The sequence below is a fragment of the Anabrus simplex genome, chromosome 2, assembly GCF_040414725.1.
Source record: "Anabrus simplex isolate iqAnaSimp1 chromosome 2, ASM4041472v1, whole genome shotgun sequence".
NCBI lineage: Eukaryota > Metazoa > Arthropoda > Insecta > Orthoptera > Tettigoniidae > Anabrus > Anabrus simplex.
Genome location: NC_090266.1, coordinates 1,139,272,394 through 1,139,290,268, shown reverse-complemented (window position 1 = coordinate 1,139,290,268; position 17,875 = coordinate 1,139,272,394). Strand labels below are relative to the sequence as shown.

At 39.3% G+C, this 17,875-nt stretch overlaps 1 protein-coding gene across 1 annotated transcript in view; it reads left to right on the top strand.

The window, feature by feature from the left end:
• Positions 1-17,875, top strand: part of LOC136863809 (diuretic hormone receptor-like) — a 368,577-nt gene that overhangs the window by 90,653 nt on the left and 260,049 nt on the right. Inside the window, exon 5 of the mRNA XM_067140148.2 lies at positions 13,213-13,293. Coding sequence (XP_066996249.1) covers positions 13,213-13,293 — 81 coding nt within the window. The remainder of the gene's footprint in view (positions 1-13,212; positions 13,294-17,875) is intronic.

The window sequence follows — 17,875 nt, the reverse complement described above, 5'->3', positions numbered from 1 at the left end:
TAATATAAAGAACCACCTAATCGGTACTTTATGTTTTGCCTCAGGCAAAATTGAATATATATTAACACTTACAGAACATGTTTCGACCACTTAGTGGTCATCTTCAGCTGTGTAAAGAAAAAACTAAGGTGAAAAACATTAGGATAACAAGCACAAGTAAGATAAAAATACAAAACAAGGCCTGAAATCGAACCCGGGGCCCTCTGAAACGAAGGCCATTACCCGACCATTCAACCAAGTAGCGAGACAAGGTTCTAGATGAAATTCATTAAATCTTATTTTTGTATTAGTTTCCTCCCTGTAAAACGTAACGCTTAAATTCATAGCCGAGCAGTTAACATCGATCTCTGATAGGACTAACACAGATCGACGTTCTAGAGCATGAAACTTAAGGATTATTTTCACTGTCCTGAGTGTGGTTCTTTACAGGTTCATTCCACACTCTCGCCAGGAATATGCTGAAATAGCTTACTTTTATTCAAATTCATCCATACATATTCCGAAACACCCAGCGAGTTGGGCGTGCGGTTAGGGGCGCGCAGCCCTGAGCTTGCATTCGCCAGGTAATAGGTTCAAACCCCACTGTCGGCAGCCCTGAACATGGTTTTCCGTCGATTCCCATTTTCACATCAGGCAAATGCTGGGTATGTACCTTAACGAAGGCCACGGCCACTTCCTTCCCACTCCTAGCCCTTCCCTGTCCCATAGTCGCCATAAGACCTATCTGTGTCGGTGCGACGTAAAGCAACTAGCAAAAAAAAAATAGCGTGCTATCCGTCATCATATTACTTGATCTTCTAATTTTGTATCGATCATTTATTAATGACCATTCCACGGGTTCATTTTACTCTCACTTTATAGTTGATTTCCATGTGTTATGTTTTCCGCTAAGGAGGTTGAGTGGCACCAGAAATAGAACAAGCAAAGGTTATACGATTACAGGTCAGGCAAACCACATAAACCAGTGGAGTTGTCTTAATGAGGCGTACAAGGCATGTTGAGAAGTGAAGTAGTTTGCCATTGTTTTCCTCACTGATCCAGTAGGTGCTGTTGCAGCACGACTAGTTCTATACGTAGCACCTTCTTAACATCCAGACGCACTTCTCGTCCTCCGAAAGTCATTATCGTTACTTACCACTACCCGTACTTCAGCAACATCTATCGAGTCGCAGCCATAATAAGACTGAGACCTGTGTGGTTTATTCCGGCCTATACCAAGAGACTGGTCCAAAATACACTGCATCTATCAACAAATAGTAGCAGGCGGGTAATTGATTTACGAATTGTCAAATATCATTGTGATTGTTTAGATTTCGACTGGGTGTCAGTAGAAATCAGCAAACCGAACGAGCGCTACGGTTTTTCTGTAGGCCCTATGTAGTGGGCAGCCCTAAAGATGTTTCTGCATGGTATCCCACTGTCACTCCAGATTGTTCCGCGGTCGCTTCTTCCCCACTCCTAGCCCTTTCCTATCCTATCGTCGCCAAAAGACCTATCTGTGTCTGTGACGGTACGACGTAAAACGAATTATAAAAAGAAGTCAGAAATCAAAAACTGCAACTTATAGGGTTACCAGATATTTGCGGTAACAGAAATATACTTGTGCCCTCCCGCAGAAATTTCCAAGCAGTCACAAGAGATTTGCTGTCACTGCAGCAGGGGATTGGCCTGATTAGCCTAATCTCGGTATATCCCGCTAACCTGCTTGTGCTCCTGCTCTCTCATTCTAGATTAACATTCTTTTTTTTCTAGGGGCTTTACGTCGCACCGACACAGATAGGTCTTACGGCGACGATGGGATAGGAAAGGCCTAGGAGTTGGAAGGAAGCGGCCGTGGCCTTAATTAAGGAACAGCCCCAGCATTTGCCTGGTGTGAAAATGGGAAACCACGGAAAACCATTTTCAGGGCTGCCGATAGTGGGATTCGAACCTACTATCTCCCGGATGCAAGTTCACAGCCGCGCGCCTCTACGCGCACGGCCAACTCGCCCGGTGATTAACATTCTTTATTAAAGGTAATGGGAATCGGCATTTTAAGACATTCAATTTACTGTCAACCAAATTACCATAAATACTCGAGTTTGGAGGTTGTTCATAATAACCAGTCAGCCTACATAAAATCCAAAGACATATTTTTCTCATTTCATTTTGCGTTAGGTTTTGAATTTGTAATTATATTAACATTTATCCTTGGCGGAATTGAAAAAGTACCACTTTTGTAATGTGTTTCAACCATGCGTCAATTTTAAGACGTTGTTGCTCATAAACCCGCCATCTGCTCTAATCCAACTTCAACGTTTTATACTTTGATTATAAATTGTAGAATTGTATGTTTCCAAAACATGACATGACTTGTCCTCCTTCAGACACACCTAGGTGACGATTCCATGTTGACTTCCCCTATACTTTCTATATACATAACCATTGCAATGAGCACAATTATGTCTGAAGATATCAGTCTCTAAATAATGCGTGGGGGATGAAAATGTTCTTGAAGCGAGAGAACACGGGCAGGTTACCAGGAATATCACGGGATTAAGCTAACGAGGTCCGCCCCACGCTGCATTGACAGCAAATCCCCTGTAACTGCTGGGGAATTTCTGTGAGTGTCCACAAGTATACCGTAGTAACTGGAAGTGTCCGTGATTTTGTGGTGACCGCGACCGCAAATGTCCGGACACCTCTGATAGTATATGCTACCTTCACGTCAGTGTGACATCTTGGTTATCGGGCCGATGGCCTAGATGTTTGTCCCCTTAAAAGAGGAATAAACATCATCATCATTCATATCTTGATCAGGAAGCACATACAGTATTGGCAAGGATTCACACGCATGAATACTATATCTTCACACACGGAACTGATACATTAGAAATGACGTAATTCCACGAGAAGGAATTATCGGATCTCTCGCTCTAGTAGCCTCAAGGGGATTGTTCTGAATGCACTCAGCGAACTGTTAATCGTAGACAATGCACATGGCATCGTAAGCTTAATATGGATCATACGTAACCTTATAATATTTTAAAAAAGTAAATATACCGTACCGTGATTTATTTGTATGTACACAATTACACTATCTTCACAACACGTTTTAAAAGGTAGATAAAATACGTCGTTGTAGCGCTTTCTACTGTATAGTAATATTCTTCCTCAGAAAGTGACTTCCAGGAGAGGAACTCTTGAATTATTATGCTCATTACTGTATTCATATAATATTTATTCTTCCTCGAATTACAGAGATTTCCAAACCGACAAAAAATATCATACAGTATAAATTTAGTACCTAATCTATTTACATTATGGAATAAAAAATTAATAATTATATTGATAATGTAGACAAAACAATAATTTGTCACAAAGAAGCAGCTGTAAATTATTTTAATTTAAGTGGGTGGAGCGTGGAGGTGATGCCTCAAGATTGATATCTAAGCTTTAAATGTATGTATACCCCAGCTCACAATGATCTCATTCGGCACTCCAAAGCTTCGGGTTAGTAGTAGTTTATGAATGGTGTCCCTTGCATCCAGCATGAGACCTATCACCTCGATGTCCTTAAGGTTGTACTTTTTGAGGTAATATGGAATGGTTGGTGAGTATATCCTCTTTTTTCATCGACTTCATCGGGCTGTTGTGCATGTGCTTCAAATCCGAGTGTCGGATCGAGAATAAAACATTTTTACTCCCGGGTTTGAAGGCGATCATGTCGATCCCTCTTGTTCCACCGTCAACTGCGAGGCCATGGACCTCTGCATGAACAAGATACCCTTTTCCACGTAGCATATCGGCCAAGGAAGACCGGATGTGATGATGTCTGGGGTTCAGTAGGTATCCGCGGAATGGGCAAGATCCTAAGACGTGTGCCAAAGATTCAATCTCACCACGACGTCTGCAGCGGTTACCGTATTTGGATCTGCATCGTATAGCGCGAACAGGAGCTAAATTCGCTGTCATTTTGTGACATTTCCGTATGATGTGATCTTATAGCATATTGTACTGGAGCTAGGCTTGTTCATTGGCAATATTGATGTTTCGCGATTTGGTGAAATGTAATGTAATATGTGTATGTATGTTGAGTCCTTTTTCCGGAGCCAGTTAAATCATAAGCAGTCTCACGATTAACTGCCACAGATAGTCTAGGCTTCGCTGAAGAAGTGTACACGGGAAATGATGTGTGCGGTAGTCTTCCGTTCCTTCCCTGGTGCCAGACTTTGCTATTACATATCAGTCTGCCAAGAACAATGAAGTACACACAGCGTTTTACATGATGAGCAACACCTTCATACTATTCATTACAAGGACTGGCTGCCAAAGGAAGGGTATTAATAGAATTGCTCAAACTTCAGTCACTTTTGCATTGCCATAGCTGAAGATACCGTAGCAATTTAATTTGTTATAATCCATATCAGAAGTCCTAGTACATAGTAAACACTTACCTAACCCTCGATATTCTGTCTACCCCAGCTGAATTTTTCCCTGTAATATTTTTTATCTGAAGAGCCTGTGGTTTAATGACTTTGTCCTAAAATGACTTACCTTCAATTTATAGCCTACTCGTGATTGACCAAATTTTTGTTCTGTAGTTATTAAATGACGGGATATATTGGTGGGGTTGTCAGATTACCCCACTTGGTATGAAATGTATTATTTTGTTTTTTGTCAAAAATGAAGGTTTTACGAAATGTTTCTCTCCTTCATCTTCGTAATTCGATGTTTACATTGTTGAATTTTACTCTACGTCCATTATTTAGCTGAAATATATACATTGTTTCAGTTATTATCGTTGCGTTGAATTAAGATGTTCACTTTTGTGCTGAAATAACATGGTTATAATAGATTTCACCTGCAAATAAGGAAGCCGAAAGGATTATCTACAGAGGGGACTTTGTAAAGTCTGGACAATTCCAATGTCAGTGTCAATACTAGATAAAGCTATTTATTGAAATTAATAGAATCTAAAAACAAATATTACAGTAAATCTCAAAATTGTATTGGGGTAGTCAAAATACCCGGCTTGCTAAAATAAAGGCGTGGAAAAGCTTGGCAATGGGAGGGCTAACCAGAAATTAGAGAGAGCTTTCGGTTGATGAACTCTTGCATCCCTTTACACAAGTTAAACACATGGATTATTTAGCTTATAGTACAAGTTTAGCCGCACATAAGTTGAATAACATGATGTAAAATAACGAATAATTTTCAAAACAGAATAAATATAGGAATTCATAATAAAACACAAAGCAGAAATCGAGAGATATATGTGAAAAACGGAAAAATTGAGAGGAGAAATACGAAAACCCAGAAAAGATGCAAAATATAAGTAAATACATAAATTAACAAATTAAAACTGTGAACTAATCTAGTATGTCCAGTTGTTACAGCCATTATGGATGACAGCTGCTGCCCAGTAACAAGCGTATACTGGCAAGCTATTTATTTCAGAAACATAGGATTTTGGACATGAAATCATCTAGAATGAAAAGGCATTTTATATAATTTCTCAGAATGTTTAATTAAGTTTATATTAAATTATACTCTGCGTAAATGTTATGATTCGAAGATGCTAATATTAATGTGACGATATTGGATTTACCCCTCTGAAGTGAATATTTACCTTTCATCCTTACCGACGTTCACTTTCGCTGTGTAACGGCTAGCGCCACTACCTGCTGTCCTCGAAGCGACGGGCTCGATTCCAGGCTCTGACAGAAATTTAAGACTGGCAGAAGGGCTCGTTTGTGGTTCAAAAAGTACATGCTACTCACCTTCTTTGGGTGGGTGGAGAAGTTACCGAAAATAGGTCCACCACATCGGGATGAGAACACGAATTTACCATGATCCCTGCCAATGGAACGAGAATGACCTAGACCACCGCAGCTCAAATGAGATAATCGAAAACTAATCCCATCTCTTCAGCATGCACTACAATGTAAACCTTAAGTATGAGCGTTAGAGGGTTAGTAATACTAATAGCTTTGCGAGGTGGTGTTGCAAAATATTCACGTGGCTTATGACTGGCTTGAGAGCGCCAATAGAAGAAAGAAACTTCTCCAGGGGAGGGACTTAAACAAGGACCTCCGTGCTGATAGCAAGCACGCTACGGTGACATGCGTTAGTGCTTGATGATCATTTCTCAGCATGGCTCTCAACCCCGACCAAGTCACGTGCAGATTTAGCTACACCGGCCCGTAAAGCCCGTTTGAATTCGTCAACGAAGCGATGGGATTAACTAATTTCAGCAGCTTATGAAATGACAACGGCGCGAGATATCGACGTAAATTTTTCAAATTACTTATTAGTATGACCAACGCTATAACTCTCATATACTCGCTTCACGTTGTTTCCGATCACCCTGTATATGTACTCGATACGTCCTGATATGCTAACAGTCTAATTCAAGAAGTTGATAATTTGTTCATAATCATTGTTCAATGGCTATAACTCCACATTGTTGTGGACCTCCAGTTGTACAGGTTAGGGAGATGGAAGTTTTCATGTTCAAATTTTCATTTCAGTCTGCCTTATACAGCATTGTGCTAGAGCTCGCTTTGCAGTTGAATTTTTGTTCCTTCCGGCAAATACCGCGGTATGTACGCCTAAATGTAGTTTGCACCCGGTGTTTTTATGACGGGAGGGGAGAGTCTATGCCCCTAAAAGCTCTGAATATTTTACTTCTAATTTCGAGGTACGGGATAATAAGGTGGGTAAAGGAATAGCTATCAAGTGTTCTTGAGTGTTCTCAGGAGTAAAACATAGATGGACGACGACGCACAAAAGCTTCTTCTATGGTTAGCGGCCTACTGGCAGTCATAACGAATAACTCTAGAAGTGTTTTGCAAGTAATCTAATTAAACTGCAGTATTACACTTAATAGCTACTGAAGCAGTTTAAAACCTACAACTTATCTTTCCTTGCGTGGTGCGAAGTGACGGTACATTTCAACCGGAAATTTCGGGTTCAGGAATAGCATCATGGAAGACACACATATTGTTTTAAGACATGCTTCTTCATGATCACGGTGGTGGTGGTGGGTGTCGTGGTGGTAGTAGTAGATTTATTTCTTGACTTTCGGCATTGAATATTCCTTTGTATACACACGTATATTATGTGTTCTATCCAAATAAAACATTAGCTTATTCAGAAGTGTGTAGCCGGGCTGAGTGGCTCAGACGGTTGAGGAGCTGGCCTTCTGACCCCACCTTCGCAGGTTCGATCCTGGCTCAGTGCGGTGGTATTTGAAGGTGCTCAAATAGGTCAGCCTCGTGTCGGTAGATTTACTGGGACGTAAAAGAACTCCTGCGGGACTAAATTCCGGCACCTCGGCGCCTCCGAAAACCGTAAAAGTAGTTAGTGGGACGTATAACCAATAACATTATTATTATCAGAAGTGTGTAGAGTGTAGTTCAGTCACACTCTTTCTGTATACACAGAATACCGTTCAAGTTTCATCTAACATAGTTGAGTGGGATTTCAATCCACAGTAATTTACAGTGATTTCTGTGTGCGTCATTTTCCCCTGGATTTTCCTTACTTTCATCCGAGTGAATTTTTCACAGTATTACTCTCTATATATTTCATGTTACAAACCATTAGGGTCACATGATTTCCCAAGTCTCCTGGTTATCCCATACTCTAACCTTATTTTTTCAATCCACCTCTGTTTAAAATGTTATCTCTCATACAAAAATTGCCACGTATTTTAAAATATTACGTCCAGAGTAGTTGAGTTATATTGCTGATAATAGGTAAAAAAATTCCGTACTTTCGATTAAACAGTGGACATTTCCTCTTGATTACTCTCAAGTACATTTTATTCCATCTCTTAATCCTTAAAGGTTAAACCTATGGAAATTGGATATATTTTGGTGTTGTTAGGTATACTCACTAAGACAAACATGGGCTCTTTTGAATCAAGATAGTTCCCTTGCTTAACTCATTGTGAAACACAATTTTTAAATTTTTACAATTTTCTTCGCGTTGCACGGGCACAGGAAAGTGCTATAAATGGAAAGAAATTGACCGTGGCCTTATTTAAGTTACAGCCCCAGCATTTTCCTGGCATGAAAATGAGAAACCACGTACTATTCTTTGAGCTGCCGACAGTCGAGTTCGAATCCACTACCTCACGAATGCAAGCTGATAGCTATTAGACCAAAACCGCACAGCCACTTGCTAGGCCATTGTAAAACATATCAACCATACATCATAATTGGTCATTCCATTCCATAATCAGCGAGCACTATTTTCACGAATCTCGCCAAGTCAACTAAAATTAATTACAAGTTAAGGTTTCGTCAGATATTTTATGATCTACAGTCTGCCGAATCTGCGCACTCATTCATTGCCTTCACTAAGTAAATCCTGGAAGAAAACCCATTAATGGTTGGTTTTGTATACCTGAACACCGATCAAATAACGTCCGTTTTTACAGCTTTTACAGAAAAATGTATGTACCTCGGCAAGACCTGATCTTTGGACGTATTCATTGTTAATAATAATAATAATAATAATAATAATAATAATAATAATAATAATAATAATAATAATAATGTAACCGTGCTGTTAGGGGCGCGCAGGTGTGAGCTTGCGTCCGGGAGTTAGTGGGTTCGAACCCCATTGTCGGCAGCCCTGAAGATGGTTTTCCGTGGTTTCTCATTTTTACACCAGGCAAATGCTGGTGATGTACCTCAATTAAGGCCACGGCTGTTTTCTTCCCATTCCCAGGCCTTTCCTATCCCATCGTCGCCATAAGACCTATCTGTGTCGGTGCGACGTAAAGCAAATGATAAGTAAAAATAATAATAATATTGGTATTTCCTGTACGTCCCACTAGTATTCATTGTCTATATTATGACACATTAATGAAAAGTTCTAGAAATCAGGACAAGAAGAACATCGACACATTTTAATGGTCCGTTAATATACTGAGTTTGTTTACAAGTTGCTTTACGTCGCACCGACATATGTCTTTATGGCAACGATGGGATAGGAGTGGGCTAGGAGTGGGAAGGAAGGGGCTGTGGCATTAATTGAGGTACAGACCCAGCATTTGCCTTGTTTGAAAAAAGGAAACCAAGGGAAACCATCTTCAGGACTGCTGACAGTGTGGTTCGAGCCCACTAATATTGTTTTGTACGGAAGTCATTAGGTGTAAACTTGACAAGTTTACTTTGACACTTATTGGAATCTCTCAATGCTCGACTGACTTCTATACTAATGAGTGAGGTTTGTGTAAGATCAAGCTAAAAAGTCACACTACGAGAAACATTTCAAAAGCTTCGAAGGTGTTCAATTATCACCGTGATCTACTGATCGTCGGTCTTTTTTTTTTTTTTTTTTTTTTTTTTTGCTATTTGCTTTACGTCGCACTGACACAGATAGGTCTTATGGCGACGATGGGATAGGAAAGGTCTAGGAGTTGGAAGGAAGCGGCCGTGGCCTTAATTATGGTACAGCCCCGGCATTTGCCTGGTGTGAAAATGGGAAACCATGGAAAACCATCTTCAAGGCTGCCGACAGTGGGACTCGAACCCACGATCTCCCGATTACTGGATACTGGCCGCACTTAAGCGACTGCAGCTATCGAGCTCGGTGATCGCCGGTCTTAAGCCTAATGAGAGTGTGTAGGGAAAATAGGAAAACGACTGCAAATTCCTCGTATCAAGCCACCGAACATTTCAACAAACATGCAAAGAGATTACATCCTGAACCACATTGCCTCAATGGTTTTGGAAATGTGTTGTATTTTGCTGACAAACAATATCACACGGTGGCTCAAATTTGTGGTTAATATATCAGTGAATTAACTTCTTTCTGGGATCACTTATCCAAGCGGCTGGTGACACGCTCCCAGAATAAACGCTGCTTGAATGAAGTGGCGCCAAGTCACAGGAGTCCTTTTCTGATCGGAGGGTGGCAATGTATCTGAAATCCAAAATCTATAGAACCATCATTAGATCAGTGTATGAAACCGAGTATTGGCCGGTCACAAGGAGACGTGAACAACAGATGCATGTCATGGAGATGAAGATAGTTCGCTGGCCAACGGGACTCACTAGACTTGATCACACCAGAAAAGAGGATGTTCGGATGGCATTTGGTGTGGCCCCGATCCCTGAGAAAATGAAAGAGAATCGTTTGCGATAGTATGGCCACGTGCTACACATAAGCGGTTCTTCAGTTGCGAGAAGAGCATTAATCTTAAGTCCTGAGGGCCGCAGACCACGAGGGCGACTAACGAAGCACTGGCTCGGCACTCTGCGGAAGGATATGCATGTGGCGAGAGTCTTTCCTGAAGATGCACAAGACCGCATCAAGTGGAAAAACAAGTGCAGATCAGCAGACTCTATAATTAAGCGGGATAAATGCTAAGATGAGGAAGAAGGAGGAGGAGAAGAAGAACTTATTTCTGCTTGTTGAGTTTGGTATCTCGAATTTCGCACCCTAAGACCACAGTCAAAAATGATAAAGTATCAATTGTTAGAGATGAAACTCGTCCTATATAACCAAATTAGTGCGTTATGTCAACCGCATATTATGATGTGCTGTATAACCCACTTTTCCCGGGCACGTGCTGTCCATTCAGACGTCTGATGGCCAGCCAGACGGCCTGTAGACTTGCGAGTGGTACGTGGTCTGCCTGACGAGATTTTCATCCTTATTAATGCTTCTCATACGAGATAGCCTCTCAGTTGGCCTCATGAGGCTGAGTGAATCACGTTCCAGGCCTCAATCCAGATTTAAAATACCTGGGCTGCCTGGGAATCTAACCAGGGGCAGGCACGCTACCCCTACATCATGGGACGATACATAGCTAACACAAAATATTTTTTGCCGCCATAGCTCGGTTCGTTTTAAGTTCTACCTTATTATGCAAGTTATTTGAACTAAGGTGACACGGTACTAAAAGTGTACAAAATGAAAATTAGTAAGACATTTCCTCCCATACTTCAGTGCTTTGTAAACACGTTACTTTAAAATGACCAGAGTATTCAATCACCTACAGTAAAATGAATTCATTACTTAATGATTTTTCGAAAAATTCGTAAAAGAATAACACTAGGTATTCATAAATACTTCAGCGTTATACAGTAATTGGTCAGTACGTATGTCAGATTAGCGTTGGAATTTCACAAGCAAAATGGCAATGTATTGTAGGTTTCAGGAATCCACATATTATTGTTCATAACTACAAATCACTTCATTTAATCATCAAGTCTAATCAGTAAATTTAAAGTATGTTTTCCATGTCCTAATGCTAGTTATGCACACTTAAGCTGTCTAAATACGTAGTCTTCCTTGCATGTTTCGTTCCTTTGTATTTGCTTTGACAAATTTGAATACACGATATATTTCGGTTTATACAACACAATGGGGAGAAATGGTACGCCCGTGACGTATTACGAACAATATGAACAAAAACCTCAGTATGTTACAAAGTGTGCCCACTGGAGAAAAAGAAAAATTCAGGAATAGGTATTATACCTCTTTACTGAATTCTGTACACGCTAAAGGAGATTCAGGTGAATTACACTGCATAACTACGTTGTAATGAAAGATACCAAATAAAAATAATCACTATTAACATGTGTATTCTTCTCTGGTTAAATGTAACCCAGAAATCGCTTAAAATGTATGAAACATTTGGAAGTGTCACCGTACCTTTTTAAAAAAAAAAAAAAAAAAGGTTACATCTCTTGTCGTTCAAAGATTACGAGAATACTGTTCTTCAGAAGCAACGTGAGCTTTACACATAAAATGAAATAATAGGAATATTTTGTTACTTAATCACCAACATTTGAGTGAAGAACAAAATTTCATTTATTGATAAATAGGGTTCCACCGGGCGAGTTGGCCGTGCGCGTAGAGGCGCGCGGCTGTGAGCTTGCATCCGGGAGATAGTAGGTTCGAATCCCACTATCGGCAGCCCTGAAGACGGTTTTCCGTGGTTTCCCATTTTCACACCAGGCAAATTCTGGGGCTGTACCTTAATTAAGGCCACGGCCGCTTCCTTCCAACTCCTAGGCCTTTCCTATCCCATCGTCGCCATAAGACCTATCTGTGTCGGTGCGACGTAAAGCCCATAGCAAAAAAAATAGGGTTCCAGGGAGCAAGAGCTCTGTCGAGAGGAACGGCAGATTAAGGTGTAAGATCTAAAAGTGAAAGGGCAATTATAGTGGTTTTACATACGCTTTTACGAGCACTATTTACCTAATATGGAGGATTACATTAAGTAGATAGATTATTATAAAAATAACAATAGAGGAGGAACAACTATTTAAACTTTTAAGGTGACTTTGGAAATAAAGTATATAAGAGGAATATATATTATACATTCAGAGCTCCTAAGAGGTATATTTTAAGCTTATTACGAAATGACACCGGTTTAAAATGATTGCTATATTGTCAGGAACAATGTTGTATTCAGATATGAGTAAATGTTGCGCCCCCGTAGAGTCAAACCTTGTTGTATAATTGTGGTAAAAGTGTAATTTTTGGCCTTGTTTTGTATAAATAGATTTCAGTGACTTTAGGAAATTAAGAGTTGGTGTCCATTTCGTTAAGTAAGACTTTATAAATAACAAGTGATGAATTGAGGTTAATTGCTTAAGTGGTAATATATTGGTTTCAGATTACATTTTATTTCGAGAGTATAGTTGATGGTATCCATATATAAATATGATAACCCTGCTTTATAAGACCTCCTAAGTGTGTAAGTTATTTTGTGTTGCTTTACCCAAATGAAACACAAGTAAGAAAGTCAAGATTTTATCATTGTGAAATAAATTAGACGAAGAGTGTCAATTATTAGTAGGCAATTAGGCTAATCTTGCCAATGATACCCACCAAGACAGAGATTTTATTTTTAAGTGTAGTATTTGAGGTGCCCAGGAGTGTGCGCTATCAATTATATTAGTCCAAGATATTTTTTTAACGCATTGTTACTTCGATGTGCCAAATAAGCTATTAGTAGTTGCATTAATTAAGAAATCAATAAAATCAATTGATCGGTTATCCATCTCCTCCCGTAACCTTTCTGAAGTTAACAACCCTAGTTCCAGAATACAAACGTAGGCCCATTCTGTGGTTTAGAAGATAATGCAAATTATTATGCTGTTCATGGATGTTATCATAAATTGAATGAAGAATTTAGTACTTTATAACTGAGGGTTCTTTCTTTGTCACACATTTTTCATAAATATTTTCTTTTTACAGGTCTGTACCTATACATGCTGGTCGTAGCAACGTTTACTGGAGAAAACATCAAACTCCGAGTGTACGTGGTGATAGGCTGGGGTGAGTATAAAGATCTTAATACAATTCATTTATTGTGTATCAAATGTTATGGAAAGAAAAATCTCTATCATTGCCCAGTGGGCACTGAAGTTCTCTCTAATCCTGATACACATTATTTTTACTCCTTGGGTCCTATTAACCCTTAGATTAGGAGCCATTTTTCAGTTTTCAACATCGATTTTCAATAGTTAACTCACCGGTTGTAAACCTCATTTTACTGAAGATTGTAAGCCCTGCCCTGCTAATACCCCTCTAAATTATCCTTGCTTATGTAGACTGGATAAGTTTAATAGTATATTGCAGATTCAGCATACTTTTTGATACTTATATTCGTCACTTTGCCATTTACTGACTTTGTGCTACCCTATTGGATATGAGTTCATGTACGAAGTTCCTTCGATTTATTGCGTATTGAAGATCATTAAAATTAATGAGTTTCTAATTATTTCGTGCAAACCGTATTTTTAAAACATAAAATAGCATTTAGCAACAAGCCTTTTGATTTCCGGTGGTCATGTTCTGAGGTTATATTGTTAGGTGAAGCGAAGAAGGTACGTTTCAATCTTAAAATCCGAATCAATCATAGACGACACTTCTTCTTTAATTGACTTGTTTCAATGAAAATAGTGAAAGCACATTACCCTATCTATTTATAGATTTATCCAGCTCCGTTTAGTTTGCCACCACTTCTTCAACACAACAATAATTGATATTAAATGCATTTACTTTATATTACCTTTCACTTCATGCTTATCCAGCAATGTTTTCATCCCTGATTTTGGCATAAAAACGAATTATTATATAAATTAGTAATATAAATGACTAAGATTAATAAGAGAGCTTTTGGTTGGGTCGATCCAAAATCAGACACGTATAAACAGTAATATTGTAGGTCAGTTCTGTTTGCGCACAACTGATGCTTCTTCCCCAGAGGAGACTTTGTATTTCTGAAAGTTTCATAACATCGTACAAAGAAGATTCATATTCGGTCCGTCCGTTGACTAAGTAGCCAGCGTGGTGACCTCCGAGTCAGAGAGTCTCGGTTTCTAAGTGCGGTTGTGTCGAGAATTTTGGCCGCTGCTTGTAAACACCTCTGTATTTTTTGCTCTTAATACACAATTCTTCGTTTACACAGGGCGAGTTGGCCGTGTCGTTAGGGGCGCGAAGATGTGAGCTTGCATCCGGGAGATAGTGTGATTCGAAACCCCTGAGGATAGGTTTCCTTGGTTTCCCATTTTCACACCAGACAAATGTTGGGAATTTACCTTGATGAAGGCCACGGCCACTTCCTTCCCACTACTATCCTATCCCATCGTAGCCATAAGACCTATCTGTGTTAGTGCGACGTACAAATATTTTCAAAAATATTCGTTTACACACCACGCTGCCAACCACACCTGATAATTGAATATAACCCTCCTCAAAGGGTTAGCGTCGGGAAATTCATCGGGCCGTAAAAAGGGCCAAAACCTCATATGGGACAAAATGCACATCTACCATCCCACTAGGATTTGCGAAAGACCGAAGAAAAGAAAAAGTAAGTTAGGAGATTCATACACAATGGATAATAGTAGGTAACTACTTCCCACTCTATGAGGAAATTAATATTAGGCGCCGTAATTCTTGAATTTGCTGATTATGTAGAATAGTTAATTAGACGTTCACCTTAAATATTCAACGTTGCAGTTGAGCGCAGATGGTTGGCATTTGTGTTGATTTTTCAGCCTAATAACACTTATATACATGGGGTAGATATCTGACATGATGTTTACTGTCTCCAGTGCTGTTTTCTCATGCTGATTTCATATCTGAAAACCGTTCTTCTCTATCACGTCAGATGCTGACAAAGTTTTTCATGGAATAGCGTTCATCGATAATTGTTGTCATAGTTTTTCGTTATTTTTCATGCAAAGCCGAATATTTTCATTTGCTTCTTTATTTTCAGTGACAGTGGACATTATGGGGTCCAGAGTTTGCATAAATTCACCAGATCTGTTTTCTACGCGTGCGGCTATGTAAAAAATAAATTCAATATGTGCCATGTGGTGCATTTGCACGAATCTTAGGTGAAGTCATATTCATTATTACTCCATGTAGCAATCAATGCTCTAGTGAAACTTCTGTCTGCGAGTTGGTTTACTTGGTACACTGTTAAACATATGTAAGTTGTTGATGTCGTATATCTCAAGAGACAAATGGTTTGATTATTTTTGAATCAACATGTTTCAGTAGTCTTAGAACACGTGTAGAATACCAAGATATCCACCGAAAGTCATTTTTGTTGAACAGTGATATTGGAGATAAAACTGTTCAACAATTAATTGTCACAGAAAGCCCGTGCGTCGCTGAAGTGTCTTAGAAGGAAAGTAAGGATTGTAATCGCTCCCCGTTACTTTCCTCACTGTGCCAGAATGTGTTATTACATGTTAGACTGCAAACTCATATAAACCTGTACAACAACTGACCCTGCAAGCGGATCTTCAACATTATTCACACCGGGTGAGTTGGCCGTGCGTGTAGAGGCGCGCGGCTGTGAGCTTGCATCCGGGAGATAGTAGGTTCGAATCCCACTATCGGCAGACCTGAAGATGGTTTTCCGTGGTTTCCCATTTTCACACCAGGCAAATGCTGGGGCTGTACCTTAATTAAGGCCACGGCCGCTTCCTTCCAACTCCTAGGACTTTCCCATCCCATCGTCGCCATAAGACCTATCTGTGTCGGTGCGACGTAAAGCCCCTAGCAAAAAAAAAAACATTATTCATCACAAGGACTGTCTGCATAAGGAATGGTGTTACTAACCCTGCACAGATCTCGGTCACTTTCCTAGTGCCAAAGCCAAACGTAACGCCGAGACAGGCCAATGAAAATACCAAACTTTTTCTAGCCCTTACCAAAAGAGAGATTGTACTAAAAAGCACTACATGTCAACAGAGATAGCTGTAGACTTGGATATTATTTACGAGTACCTGAACGTGGTAAAGCTATGTCCGTAGATTTTCTGGCACGTTAAGAACACTTTTCAGGGCCAAAAACCGATACATCGGTATCCCTTAAAATAGGTTGTAATTCAATGGAGTTAAATATATTATTATTAATATTATTATTATTATTATTATTATTATTATTATTATTATTATTATTATTATTATGATTATTATTATTATTATTATTATTATTATTATTATTATTATTATTATTATTATTATTATTATTATTATTATTGTTACGATGTTTTGTGGATTTGCAGAGGAGAAAGAAGGTGCGGGTTGGAATAGGTCTCAACTACAGAAGCAAGAAAGATGAATTAAAATTTTAACAAAGTTATATTTTCAAAACTTAACAATGGTAGCATAGAATTTTGAGCATACAACAAATAACAACAAGTTAAATCAGGTACACAATTTAGAGAATATTTAACCGGTTCCCACTAGGGGAAATAACCAAGACAATCAGGTATACAGCCTCAGTACCAAAAACCAGTTAAGTGATTTTTACATATATTGGGCTACGGCCCGAATTCACTAACTCTCGAGCTCTCAGCTCACAATCACAAAAGCTACAGGGCAGAAAACCCCTAAGTACAAGGAGCACTTGCTCCTAATTACAATGTTAAAGAAAAGAGCAGAACCGCTCTCAATATTATCAGCCTATCAAAGGCTACAACCTTCATTTCAGACTGCCCTCGAGGCACACTAAGAAACAGGGGTATTTGATACCAAACCTACAGGGCCTTTACATGAGGAAAACAAAACATCAGGTTAAATTACTGGCCCATAATACAAGATTGAATGGTGGCGATAATTTGCACTCCTACACAAAGTTTTTGTCTAAAACCTGCGTGGCGCTAGGCCGATGATACAGGGGCTAATCCCAATCTATGGAGGTGACTAGTTGGCAAATAAGTTTAAGACTTTAAGAAGGAAGAGAAAAACGGTTACGAAAACATAGTCACCTCAAATTCAAAATGAAGGGGAGTTCGAGAGGGTGAAGCACTCTCTATCCCCGCTCTACAGATTTGTAATTTGTAGATAGACAGAAAAGAATTTACATTTTAAAAGGGTGGGTTACATACTAAAGGTTTCGAACCCTCCCCGAGAGTTAAACTGCTGAGCTAGCAAGAAATGAAGATGTTAACAGGCCATTACCTTGTAGATGAACTGCTGCTTGGAGAAAGAGGCGCCTCCCGCCCCCGGCTATATATATTCACACACTGAGAAAGATGTTACTGAAGTGGCCCCGAGACAAGAAAATCAGCAGTTTATATACCCTCGTGGAACATTAGAGACCTTTCATGAATGATGACAACCCGCCCACAAACTTTTATTGGTCGGCTAAAGATTACAAGTCGAAACTGAAGAAGAAATCTAGGATTGGTGGAAAATTAATTTAGAAAATTTAGGATTGGCTGAATTTAAAACTGGCGGAAACAGAGATCAATATTGCCAACCCAAAAAATGAAAGAAAGAAATTTAACAAAGAACAAACTTACAGATACAAAATTTCTTCAAAAACAGTTCGTTCACTTCGCACCAGGGTGCACAGTTATAGTTTTTAAGTATTGACATCTAGAAGAGAATGTCCA